The sequence below is a fragment of the Triplophysa rosa genome, linkage group LG6, assembly GCF_024868665.1.
Source record: "Triplophysa rosa linkage group LG6, Trosa_1v2, whole genome shotgun sequence".
Taxonomy (NCBI): Eukaryota; Metazoa; Chordata; class Actinopteri; order Cypriniformes; family Nemacheilidae; genus Triplophysa; species Triplophysa rosa.
Genome location: NC_079895.1, coordinates 17,607,292 through 17,620,650, shown reverse-complemented (window position 1 = coordinate 17,620,650; position 13,359 = coordinate 17,607,292). Strand labels below are relative to the sequence as shown.

The following is a 13,359-nucleotide window of genomic DNA, read 5'->3' as shown; positions in this document are numbered from 1 at the left end:
GCTATATAATATTTAAATAATAAAATATCTATTAAAATACTTCTCTATATTTTTCTTTTTCTTTTTTTACAAATATTTACATGTCTACCCTCAAGAGGAAGTGTTGGGTGGTTGCTATGGTGTTCTGTCAAGACAGATGTACTATGAGTCTGGGTCGTCTTCTACCTTTATTTGAACTACATTGAGCTATATAATATTTAAATAATAAAATATCTATTAAAATACTTCTCTATATTTTTCTTTTTCTTTTTTTACAAATATTTACATGTCTACCCTCAAGAGGAAGTGTTGGGTGGTTGCTATGGTGTTCTGTCAAGTCGGATTAACTATGAGTCTGGGTCGTCTTCTACCTTTATTTGAACAACATTGAGCTATATAATATTTAAATAATAAAATATCTATTAAAATACTTCTCACGTGTTGGGTGCTCGATCTATTTGACAGATACACATAATGAACATTGAGTAAATCCTCAAGTCAAACTGGGGGAACGGGGTAAGTCTGTTAAACACGCAGCAACAACTCTTGGCGGGTTGTTTATGTGGCAAACGTGTCATTAATTAAACACCCCCAAACTGAATCACTTTGACTCAACTGATGTTACACCACAAAGGTTTACACAATCCAAAACGATGAACTTTCTCTGTAAAACACCAAATGAGCTTCAACAATCTGCAAAGTTTGACTTACCCTGGGTTTAAGGTTTAAGCAAAGGTGTGCCTTGTCATTTCAGTTACATTAAAAAAACAAGCACACAAGAACCAGCCTTTAAATCAAGAACAATTCCATTCAACTGCAAGCAAGGAAAAACAAGATCAGCAGTGTTGAGAAGAAGCTAGCAACCCCCCAAACCACAGCACTTATCCTAATCTATAACTGACACTGAAACCAAGTTCAGTTTCCAGTCAATGTGACATGACCACACAGAGGATGTTAACAGTCAAGGAATAAAACATCTGACCCTCTCAACGAACATGCGGATTTGCATAGTAAAAGAGATTTGAGGATCGCCAAATTTGATTATTTCAGAAACATTTCACGCAGGAATGCAACAGGACAATGTTCTCTCATTCATAAATGAACCATTAATCCATTCACTAGAAAAGCATCACCAAAACTAAATTTACAGTAAGCTATATTTTGTAGGGCTGCCCCCAAATAGTCGACTAAACGTTAGTCGATGTGAAGGAGGCTTGGTCGAATACGTTTTCATTGGTCGGTTAGTCACGAAAATTAAATAAAAAAACTCACGTGACGTCACGCAGTCAGTATGCGCGTTAAAACGTCACAGCGCTGCGCAGCTTGGTCAGAGTATGACATCAAAAGAAACTATGCCTATGTTAATAAATATGAAGAGACGCCATTTGTTGCTGCGCGATGATGTCAGCCTGACCACAAAAGCACTGAAGATACAACTCGCAGAAGAAATTGACAAGAGATGGGAATTGACCGGGAAATCTCGCGACCAGCGTTTATAATAGGGATGCTCATATTGACCGTTTAACCATTAACTGATTGTTAAAATTTTGACCGGTTAATACTATCAGTAAAACGATTTAAAAAGTATGTTTATTTTAAGTTTAATAATATTAATAATATAATAATAAAAATAATTTAATAATACGTTTTTAAATGACTATTAAATCGTACATGTTTTCAGTTTTCTGTATGGTGAAAGAAAAACATGCTAAGCATTAACTCACGGAGCGTGCAGACACGTGCAACTAGGTGTAAATGCCCTCCGAAACGTTTTCGAGACCGATTAAAATCCGATAACGCAAATCACTTGACGAAACAGGACACGTGTAATTCATCTGATTGTTGAGGCCACCTTTGTCAGGGCTTTACTCCTCCAAACGGAGTGCCACTGGCAGCCTTGCTCAAGCTCAAGTTCTTTGTTTTAAATGTAGACACGGGACAATCGCGCTCACAATGCGCTGTGACATTCTCTGTCTTCCCGGCGTGTCTATGGCTCAGCAAAGCTAATAGCGGAGCTACTGCAAGGGAATCTCGGTGCTAGCCATCAATTTATCCTTTACATAAACTTATCTCATGGATGCTTAGCATCGGCTGCCCGTGTGCTTTGGAGAAGAAAACGGCGCAACCGGTGGTTTCCCTGCCTTCTTTTAGACGTGACGTAAAAATACGAACGTGAAATATGAATAAGTAAAAAATAATGTTTGTATTTTGGGTGGTATAGCAGATCGGATTTATATATGTTTAGCTAAGACTGGCTGGTGGAAAGCAAATGTGACACGCTTCCCGAGGCGTTATTTCTACATTCCCGGGACACCCGTGCCATCTGAAAGGGTGTTTTCTGCCGCGGGTCTAATTGTCAACAAGCTCCAGACTGTCACCACAACACGTAAACATGTTACTTTATTAAATAAAAACTCCAAGCTTTGGATTGAGGTACGCCTGCTATTTTTATTTGATGAAAAAACTTTCTGACGGATATAAACTTTGCCGGTTCTTCTCTGTTTTCGTTTTGTCATATTTTGTTAATTAATTCATTTTTTTTCTTGCCTGTTTATTTTATGCTTTGGATTTATATATTATTTTAGTTTTTCTCCATTCTCCAAAAAGCCGCAGGTTCATGAAAATGTGATAATATGTGAATGCAGGTGCTGTTGTTGATGTATTCGTTATGCTGCTGTTTGCATGTTCAAATAAATCTGTGAAAAAAATGTTTGTATATTTAACGTGTCACAGACCCTCGTCAACTGTAGTTGTGTCTCATTTCGAAGTCTGCGTCCTCCGGATGTCGCATGCGAAGGCATATGCGGCGGACAAACACGACCTCCGGAGGATGCAGCCTTCGAAATGAGACGCAGCATGTATTTTTTTAATTCCAGTTTATTATTAGAATCTTATCGGTTAACGGTTAATGTTCGGATAACAAGTGTCGGTTCTCGGTTAGGGAAATTAACCGAAATGAGCATCCCCAGTTTATACACAAGCTGCAGTCTTAGACCCACGTTTTACTGACAAACGAGAAGATGCATACTCCACAGTGTCGGATCTGGCAGAAAGGTTATCTACAGAAGCTGCGCAATATAGGGATCATGACAGCATTAGTACTAAAGTCTACAGAGGAGGGTGAGCCCGCACCAAAAAGGGAAAAACCAGGCCGAGATATCCATGCTGATGGCCATTTATGAGGAGGAGCATGCAGAAGAGAAGAATGAAATAAAGATGTATTTGGCGGCCAAAACAAAGGTTGATTCGGGACCTTGACATGGTGGCAAAAAAAGAAGAAGAACGATATCCAAAGTTCGCTAAAGCAGCTAAGCGCCTGCACTGTATCCCCTTCCACATCCACACCATCAGAGCACAAATTTTCGAAGGCCGGCTTCATTGTGAATAAGTCAAGAAGCTCACTTCTTCCCAACAATGTGGACAAGCTGGTGTTTCTGACGCATAATATAAAAAAAAAAGATTGATTAGATTTATAGATAGATTACATAAATAGATGTATTCTATTTTATATAATATAGAGGTTGTTTTCATTCTGTTTGGAAAGTTCAGACCGATTTTTCTATTCGTTGTTTCTGGTCAAGACTCATCCGTCAGCTTTATATGGCAGTTTGCGCTGATATTTTTCTTGAATGTTTCCATTTGATTTGTATTTGTTTTGTTTAAATTATTTGCTCCACGTTTTGTTTAAAATATATTTGTTCTAAACCATTTAAGCAAAGAACTTATAGGCTTTTTATTTGTTTGAGTTGTTTTGTACAAACACATATTTGTTTGTAGCCTGTTCTTTTTTATTCTAAGGTTTGGCGTTTGCTGCGTTTATTCGTTCGTTCGTTTTCGTTAATTTCCCTCTTCAATATAATTTTTCAGTTAAGTGTTTTTGCCATTTATTTATTTTTTGCCTTGCTTTGCACAAAGTTGTTTATGACTTGCCCATAGGCCTGTTTTTTTCTTTTATTATTTACTTTATTTGTACTTTTTACTCTTTTTCTACTTAATATTTTATTTTGTACTAATATTTTAAAGAGTTGCCATTTGCGGTATGTTTATTTATTTGTTTTATTTATTTATTTATTTGTTCCCTTTAAAAATAACAAAATTTTCAGTTTATTTTATGTTTACGGTTATTTTGTTGGCAAGTTCATTTGGCATGTAACTGATGTTATAATTTGTATTTCTGTTAATAAATTATTTAAATGTACAGGCAGTCTCCTTGCTGTTTTTCCAACACATTATAATTATAACTGTAAATTATAACTGCAGCTCATTTATGTGTCCGTTTAAGTGCTTAATTTATATTTTAAACGCATTATTATTATGATTTAGCATTTCTCTGTAATATGGAAGTGTTAAAAAACATATTTTCTCAGCCGGTAAACTTAGACTATTCTTTTCATTGTATATATATATACGCAAGTAATTATGTTAATATCATAAATGTGCGATTATTCGACTAATTGCTGAAATGAAGGATTACTAGTCGACTAGGAAAATCTTTAGTCGGGGGAAGCCCTAATATTTTGTGACTTTGACCACAGATGCATAGTCAGACTTTAAAGTAAACGTTACTCTCTGATGTTTGTTGTTTTAAGGGGAATGACCCATTTCAGTGTTGAGGGAAACCTGTATCCGACTGCAGAATCTGAGCTTTTGTTCTTAAGAGAAACATTATGGGTCGCTACTTAATGTGTTAAAATGGAATGAGTCGCCACAACTTCACTTTTCCCACCATTGTTTAACAGGAAACATGGCCAATACTCACTTAGCTGCAAATTTGACCATCTGCTTGCTGGCATGGTCTCCCACAGCGATGAGGGCCTGCACGGTAAACTGCTGGTGACGCAGGACCAAGAAGCATTGCTTCCCTAAAGGAAAAACAACCAATTTAGTATTTAGTAAACAACTTTAGAAAGAAAAATTGTGTTTTTGGGGTAAAAATAATAAGTTGTTGTTGTGGTCGGATTCACAGCACCATCTATCAAAATGAGGATGAGTCAGGCTGCTACTCTTTTGTCATTAGAAACACTTCATGATATTTTCTGCCACACTTAGTCTTCCACGTTGAGTGTTTTTTGAGGACAAATGACTTTTATTTCCCATATACCACAGTACGTTTACCTTGTCCTTGCATCACCCACCCTTTTCTGTATTATACTGTGTAGGTGTTTTGTTTTTTTAAACTGACATGACCTGTTGTATAGCGAGTGTATAAATAGGATAACAAAAGCCGTCTTTCGATGCAATGTTTGTTATTTAAATTTGATCTGAACGGATTGATTAGAAGACGTTATTACTGGACCATCTGTGTGTCAACTATATTGTTAAACTAACGTGGATCAAACGACGGATGTGCAACAAAGTCACCATGTTTTGGGGAAACAGTCATGGCTATATAGTTAGTTTCTCCAAAATTGTTCAGCATTCGGGAAACGCATCTCAAGATGGTTCATTACTTGTTAAAATCGTAGAAGCCCATCCCTAAATCTCTTTGATAATCAAGTTTCTCTTTCAGTGCAATTCTATGTCATTTTGGCAGTTTTATCATCTATCAGGCAAAATTTTACAAGTTATAAAAGCAGTAGCACAACTCTTTTGATTATTATTCGTATTATTAAGATATCGTTCACCCAAAAATATAAATTCTGTCATTATTTATTCACCATGTCAAAGCTTGTGGAACACATTCTGACATTCTGAAAAACTTCTCAGTGGTTTTGTGTTCATACAATGGAGGCCTATGTTGTTTAGTTACCAACATTCTTTAAAAAAAATCTTTTTTGTGTTCTGCAGAATAAAGAAAGTCAAACATCTTTGTAATGACACGAGGGCAAGTAAATGATGACAGAATTTTTATTTTGGGGTAAAAAAAGGACATATTTAGTTTATATAACACTGTATAAATGTTTATACATCTGAATACTCACATTTCATAAATGTGCAATATTTCGATAATTCATTCTGTGTCACAGACACAAAGAAAAAAAGACACAAAGCACAATGGTCTCTTTTAAAGGGCACTTCAAAAACAGCACTACATTTACACTAATCAGTTATCACCAGACCGGACGCCTCTTTAAAGGCACTGTGCACATACTCCTGACTGTCAACAACCTGCTAATCGGACACCTTGAGAGTGAACAAACTTAGATTTGTTTTAAACCTGACACGAATTAGCTCAAGATCATAGACCACCCAAACTCTTTGATGTACCGTGTCTGACAAACAGACAGCTGGTGTTAAAAACAGACCCTTCATCCCAGCAAATCAGGATGTTGTTCTGCTGAAGGACATCCTTTAACCCAAAACACACTGACAGAGCGAAGGAAGCTGGGGGTGAAAGGAGCCTTGACATGGAAGTTATCCCGGAAGGAACACTTTAGTGGTACAGTCATAATACATAGTTTATTCATTACTGCAATTATAAACCAGACGTGTACGTGCAGACCCCTGAGATTTGGAACGCTTCCATCCAACAAAAGGAGGCCAAAAGGTTTCACTTACAGTAAGCTGGTGATACAATTGAACTCCTATTGCCGCCATTCATCGTTAGCATACAAGCGACTACAATGAGTGTTTGCTTTTCATCTGGTGAAAATAGATACCATTTTGATAAGCGTTCAATGGCATTTCAATTCATCCAAATAAAATTTACCACAGATACAGCACATGATCAGGGCACCCATATCCCTCATGTACGTTACCCTTCCGCATTAACCATAGCTGCAAAATAAATATTTGATGTCTTGTATGTTTGTTTATTGGGTGACGACGAGAAGTCCAGCCTTGTTTAAAAATGTTTTTTAAATTTTTACATAATTTGTCAGTCTACCTATTTTTCCACCTATTAATAAAGTTGTGACAACACCGGCAGCTATTTTAGTCCGCTATTTAGACCAAGTCCAATCTACATGAATAGGTAAAAAGTAACAAATCTTGCTTTAAAAAAAAAAAAAATTCACAGACAATGCTTAAGGCTAGTCCCAAACTAAAATTAATGTTTGAGCCGTCTTAACTGAAAATAACTTGACCTGAAATTTCCTCAAATATGTCAGTGCCATTGTTTTGTCTCAAGATGCACAGCAGTAATGTTTTTTACATAAACATTTTTATAAAAGCAACTTAAATATCCTAATTTAACTAAGGGCTAGTCCTGGCTTAAGCTAAGCCCTGTCTGTGAAACGGGGCCCATTTGTTCTTTCTTAAGCTCACATTGCACCAAAAAAAAAAAAATTTGTGCATGTGCAAAGGTTACAATATTCTGTACAGAGTCCAATTTGTCTTAAACGAATGATTGGCTCTTTTTACTTGAAGGCGGGACGTCAGTTACCTGCAGGCTGTATTGAGTGTTGCACTTTTCACCATTCAAGGTAACAAGTTAAAAGTATGTCTAGCCAGTAATATAAATTAAATGATATAATATATAAATAGTTATATTATTAGCTATCCAGACTGAAATCGGAAGTTAACTTCAGGCGATGCGCATGCATCCGAAGTCTTTCTTTAGATGGATTTCACAGTTCAAGTTGATTTATTAAAGAGCAGGTTTCATGAATCTCATAAAATTACCGGCATTTCAGTGTAACGTAGCTTTCCTTCAATTCTGACGATCTGCAAAGTTGTTAGTCCAAAAAGTCCATGATAAATTAAGATATTGGCTTCCAAAGTAAGGAGTCGACTCCGAACCGCCCAAACAAATCGTTAGGCTTTCGAATCTTTTGAGTGTAACATCGATACGTCACAGTGTAACGCATCAGCACAATCCCCGCCTTCCCGCAAAACAGGAACACTCTGACCTGCCCACTAGCACTTCAGGTAGTGTTGCGTATACAACATGTCGAGGGGACGCTGTGTTTTGTGCTGTGAATGCAAATGTACTTTGTTTTCGCTGCCAAAGGATGACGATGTGAAGGATCAGTGGTTACATTTTTTTTTCCACGATACCACTGCAGTACAATTCCAACCTTGTGTAATGTGCTCGTCATTTTACCGACGACTGCTTCTCAAATTTGGGCGAGTTCAACGCAGGATTTGCCAGCCGCTAGACCCTTAAAGATAAGTCAATACCAACTTTATTTGGACTAACAAGCATCTCAGAACCACAAGCTGTAAGTATGATAAATACATTATGTGTACATGTTAAATTGAGTGCTTACAATATACGTTAAAGTAATTGTGCTAATCCGTGTTGTATATTTAGTACAGCTGTAGGTTTCCAGGTAAACAACGTAAAAGTTAACAGTGTTACAGTTTTAATAATCCAACTCTTACCTAATAATGTGGCTGTTATTGTAGACTGTTGTCGTTCTACATGTCGTAGTATTGTACAAACTGTATCCCTTTATCGTTTAGTCACGGTAGCACTTTGCTAACGTGTCTCACATTATGGTTTTGTCAAGTGTGCAAAGTTTAGCTGTAGTCACGATCCCCTTCAAACAAAACGGTTTGCTTGTCATTATTTTAAAAACGGACTGCAACACTATATCATTTTATTATGTAAAGGTGTGTGCATTATCTTTGGAAGCTCGCGCTAACTTGCTCAGTTACTCCTCTCTGTATAATCAAAGTAATGATCAACTTTTGGATAGAGCCGTTGTTGCTCTCCCACAGCTATGACGAAAAAAGATCAACAGAAAACAATAGTCTGAATGGTTTATGAAGATAAGTTTATGAAGATAAAAACTTGTGATATGGTAATACTGATACCATTTTTACACACAGCGTCTTTGTTTACAAAAACCTTCCTGAGATAAGAACTGTGGTAATGGACGTTTTGTTTCTGACACGCAGTGTATGAAGAAAGACCAATCACAACTGATTGGGCCAGTTGGCCAATCGAAGCACACTGGACTCGCGGTAGGGAGGAGCTTAGAGAAGCGGAACATTTGAACAGCTTCGGAGGAATCGTTTAGGGATCCTTGAGAAATGGATAGATACTAAATCCTTATTTTAAGAAAATAGCACCTTTTCTTTACCTTTGATGCATTTGAACATGTTGTTGGGGACTCTAATACAACATTAGGACACTTACAAAAACCTTGAAACCTGCTCTTTAAAGTAAAATGTCATCATGGCATAACTAAAACCCTTGAGCTTTGGAAACAGCTTCCACATGTTGAAACAAATTAAGAAATGCTTGATAACAGTAGGGTTGTTTGTGCAATTGTAAGGAGGAGTTTACCTTTAGCTCTGCTGGTGTGAATTCTGGCACGCACCCAGATCTGCTGCTCTGCCTTCTCGGGTGTCAGGTCCTGGACACGCACCAACGCCCTGTCTGCCTCCGTCCAGGAGAGAGAGAGAGAGTGAGTGAGGATCTCAAAGACATCAAAGAGACCAACAGCCCCCTTGTACACAGATCCACAAAGACATTTACTCGAATTACAAAGCCACTAAAAGGAGAGCTAATAAATATGAAACGTAACAAGCCTCATCTGAAAGGCGACCGTCACACAAATTCTTTGACGTTTTGACAAACGCTATGTCATCCACAGACTATATTATGAGGCGGTGGAGACGGGGCGTTCTCGCTCGGCCCGGTGAAAGCGCTCTGGGCGTTCGCTTAAACCCGATTCCACCCACATGAAAGCTTCGTCTATCTCTGCTCAAGAGAAATGATGGTGGGAGACGACTTTGTTCTGAGCTTAAAAAAACGCAGCCGGACAGTTGGGAGAAATGTAGCCCTTATTCCTCATAGATTTATCTCATAATGTTATTCAGCCCTATTACGTGTGACAGAGTAGTGAGGAATGTCAGGGAGAGCTAAAGGGGACATGAAGGAGATCCCAACATGGTTAGATTATCTCTTAAAATCACACAATTTGACCTTTGCTAACTAGCATTTTTTGGCAGGGAAACTGGTCTATTTTCACCTTGGAGGAGCAAGATGCCGTCTCCAAGTCTTCACTTGTATGCAACCGACCGGATGGGGTTGAGGGGTTCAGTTTCACACTGTATTGATGGTTTCCAACCAGGAATCAGTAACAACAGAGGCCGGGGGGAAGGATAATGTCAATGCATTTTTACGTTTTCAAAACAAAAGTCTAACAATACGGACACAAAACAAAACTAGTTTGCACACAACAAGATCCCTATTTTCAAAGCTGTCTAGGCTGCAAATGCTCAAAACGGCGATGCACTGTGCATTTAGTTCACCCGATTTTAAGCAAGTTCCATTATATACAGGTGCTGGTCATATAATTAAAATATCATCAAAAAGTTGATTTATTTCACTAATTCCATTCAAAAAGTGAAACTTGTATATTATATTCATTCATTACACACAGACTGATATATTTCAAATGTTTATTTCTTTTAATTTGATGATTATAACTGACAACTAATGAAAATCCCAAATTCAGTATCTCAGAAAATTAGAATATTACTTAAGACCAATAAAAGAAAGGATTTTTAGAAATCTTGGCCAACTGAAAAGTATGAACATGAAAAGTATGAGCATGTACAGCACTCAATACTTAGTTGGGGCTCCTTTTGCCTGAATTACTGCAGCAATGCGGCGTGGCATGGAGTGGATCAGTCTTTGGCACTGCTCAGGTGTTATGAGAGCCCAGATTGCTCTGATAGTGGCCTTCAGCTCTTCTGCATTGTTGGGTCTGGCATATCGCATCTTCCTCTTCACAATACCCCATAGATTTGCTATGGGGTTAAGGTCAGGCGAGTTTGCTGGCCAATTAAGAACAGGGATACCATGGTCCTTAAACCAGGTACTGGTAGCTTTGGCACTGTGTGCAGGTGCCAAGTCCTGTTGGAAAATGAAATGTGCATCTCCATAAAGTTGGTCAGCAGCAGGAAGCATGAAGTGCTCTAAAACTTCCTGGTATACGGCTGCGTTGACCTTGGACCTCAGAAAACACAGTGGACCAACACCAGCAGATGAAATGGCAGCCCAAACCATCACTGACTGTGGAAACTTTACACTGGACCTCAAGCAACGTGGATTCTGTGCCTCTCCTCTCTTCCTCCAGACTCTGGGACCCTGATTTGCAAATTTACTTTCATCAGAGAACATAACTTTGGACCACTCAGCAGCAGTCCAGTCCTTTTTGTCTTTAGCCCAGGCGAGACGCTTCTGACGCTGTCTGTTGTTCAAGAGTGGCTTGACACAAGGAATGCGACCCATGTCTTGCATACGTCTGTGCGTAGTGGTTCTTGAAGCACGGACTCCAGTTGCAGTCCACTCTTTGTGAATCTCCCCCACATTTTTGAATGGGTTTTGTTTCACAATCCTCTCCAGGGTGCGGTTATCCCTATTGCTTGTACACTTTTTTTCTACCACATCTTTTCCTTCCCTTCGCCTCTCTATTAATGTGCTTGGACACAGAGCTCTGTGAACAGCCAGCCTCTTTTGCAATGACCTTTTGTGTCTTGCCCTCCTTGTGCAAGGTGTCAATGGTCGTCTTTTGGACAACTGTCAAGTCAGCAGTCTTCCCCATGATTGTGTAGCCTACAGAACTAGACTGAGAGACCATTTAAAGGCCTTTGCAGGTGTTTTGATTTAATTAGCTGATTAGAGTGTGGCACCAGGTGTCTTCAATATTCAACCTTTTCACAATATTCCAATTTTCTGAGATACTGAATTTGGGGTTTTCATTAGTTGTCATTTATAATCATCAAAATTAAAAGAAATAAACATTTGAAATATATCAGTCTGTGTGTAACGAATGAATATAACATACAAGTTACACTTTTTGAATGGAATTAGTGAAATAAATCAACTTTTTGATGATATTCTAATTATATGACCAGCACCTGTATATATATAATCTAATGCAGGGCTCTAGACTAACTTTTTGCACTGGTTGCACTGGTGCGCCTAACTTTTTTTCTTAGGTGCACCAACACAAAAGTTAGGTGCACCCCAAATTTTCGACCGCATCGCATTTAACACCGCAGTTTTACAAGTTCACTTTTTTTTATAAATCGCTGTCCATATAGGCAATATTGACTTGTACATGATTAACTAACAATCTGGTCAACATAAAGTTCTTTATTTGAAGCACAATTCTACAAGAAAGCAGGGCTCTAGACTAACACTTGAGAGAGGTGGCACTGGTGCTACCAAGTTATTCAGTTGGTGGCACCAGCCCTTAATTTGATAGTACCAGAGTCGTGGGGTGAGGTAAGAAAAAAGAATCACTAAAACTTCATTAAAATGTGTTTAACACATTAATAAATCAATTAGAAATTAATACAAATAATTGTTTATGATTGAATTATTTTTATTGTATATGTAAACTCTCTTTCAACACTTTACCATATTTAAAGCACATCTTTCTTAAAGCTACTTTCTTCCTTTATTTGTTGTGAACGACTCCTATAAGAGAACACAATTCCTTTAATATCAGTAAGTGTTTTGGGGCCCGTCCGTTGTTGTTTGATGAACATTATAAACAGAGATCTTTATTATGCTGCTGCCCCTTTAAGAGCTCGCGCAATATACTGGAACACGTGTTTTGTTTCCCAACTGTTTGGTCACGAAACAAACTGAATACCTTTACAAGGTTTCTTGTTAATATGGGAATTTTTAGGTTATTTTGTGTTAATATGTCCGTTTCAGAGTAAGAATGTGTGAAAGAGAACTCCGTTTAGTATTTTGTGCTCTGACTCTCTGGGCGCGCGCATATCTCAAACAACCCGCGAGACCTGAAGGCTTTTAGTGATTATTCTTCCTGAAAGCTGCATTGATACACGTTTGGCTTCTATCAATAGCGACTCACAAATAAATAGTATTTAGCGTGATTTATACCGTTTTGTATGCTTTGCAGTATTGTTAGAGATCTTTATACAATAGTTCAGTGCTTAAAGTTTAAACACGTGTTTCCTGCATTAGCTTCACATGCATACAATACTTGCAACACATTTCGTTATCTTTGCTGTTTTGTACCTTAGCAGGGGAAATTCTTGTATTCTGCATATTTATTTCAGTTGCAAGATTGAGCGCTTCACTCGTCTGCTCTTTCGGTCCTTCGCCTCTTACCCATAACCCGCGGCGCGAATTACGTCTTTGGGGGCGGGGCAGTGATAGATAAGTGAATGGTTTGAAGGAGGGGAGACGAAAATGAGTGACTGAATGCGCAGCTTGCGCAATATAACATTTCTGCGCATTAAATTTATAATACGCAAAAATTATATATTGATCAGTTTGACAGTCGCACCGGTGCGACCATTAAGAAAAACTTGTCGCACTGGCAGGAAAATTTGTCGCAAAATGAGACCATTTAGTCGCAGTCTAGCGTGTCAGAGCATTGTTATGATTTTCGGACGGATCAGGCCTTAACTTAACATTCTTAACGAAAAAGTTGTCAATCGTTCTTTTCATCTTCTCTCATCATCCGCGGCTACATCCACTCTGTTTATCTGACGGGCCTA

General features: G+C 38.1%; 1 protein-coding gene across 1 annotated transcript in view; it reads right to left on the bottom strand.

Annotated features, from left to right (window-relative positions):
- The window catches only part of dars1 (aspartyl-tRNA synthetase 1), a 46,397-nt gene that overhangs the window by 23,954 nt on the left and 9,084 nt on the right, over positions 1–13,359 (bottom strand). Inside the window, exons 5-6 of the mRNA XM_057335760.1 lie at positions 9,155–9,247; positions 4,739–4,841 (exon numbers count right to left, since the gene is read on the bottom strand). Of these exons, the coding sequence (XP_057191743.1) occupies positions 4,739–4,841; positions 9,155–9,247 (196 nt within the window). The remainder of the gene's footprint in view (positions 1–4,738; positions 4,842–9,154; positions 9,248–13,359) is intronic.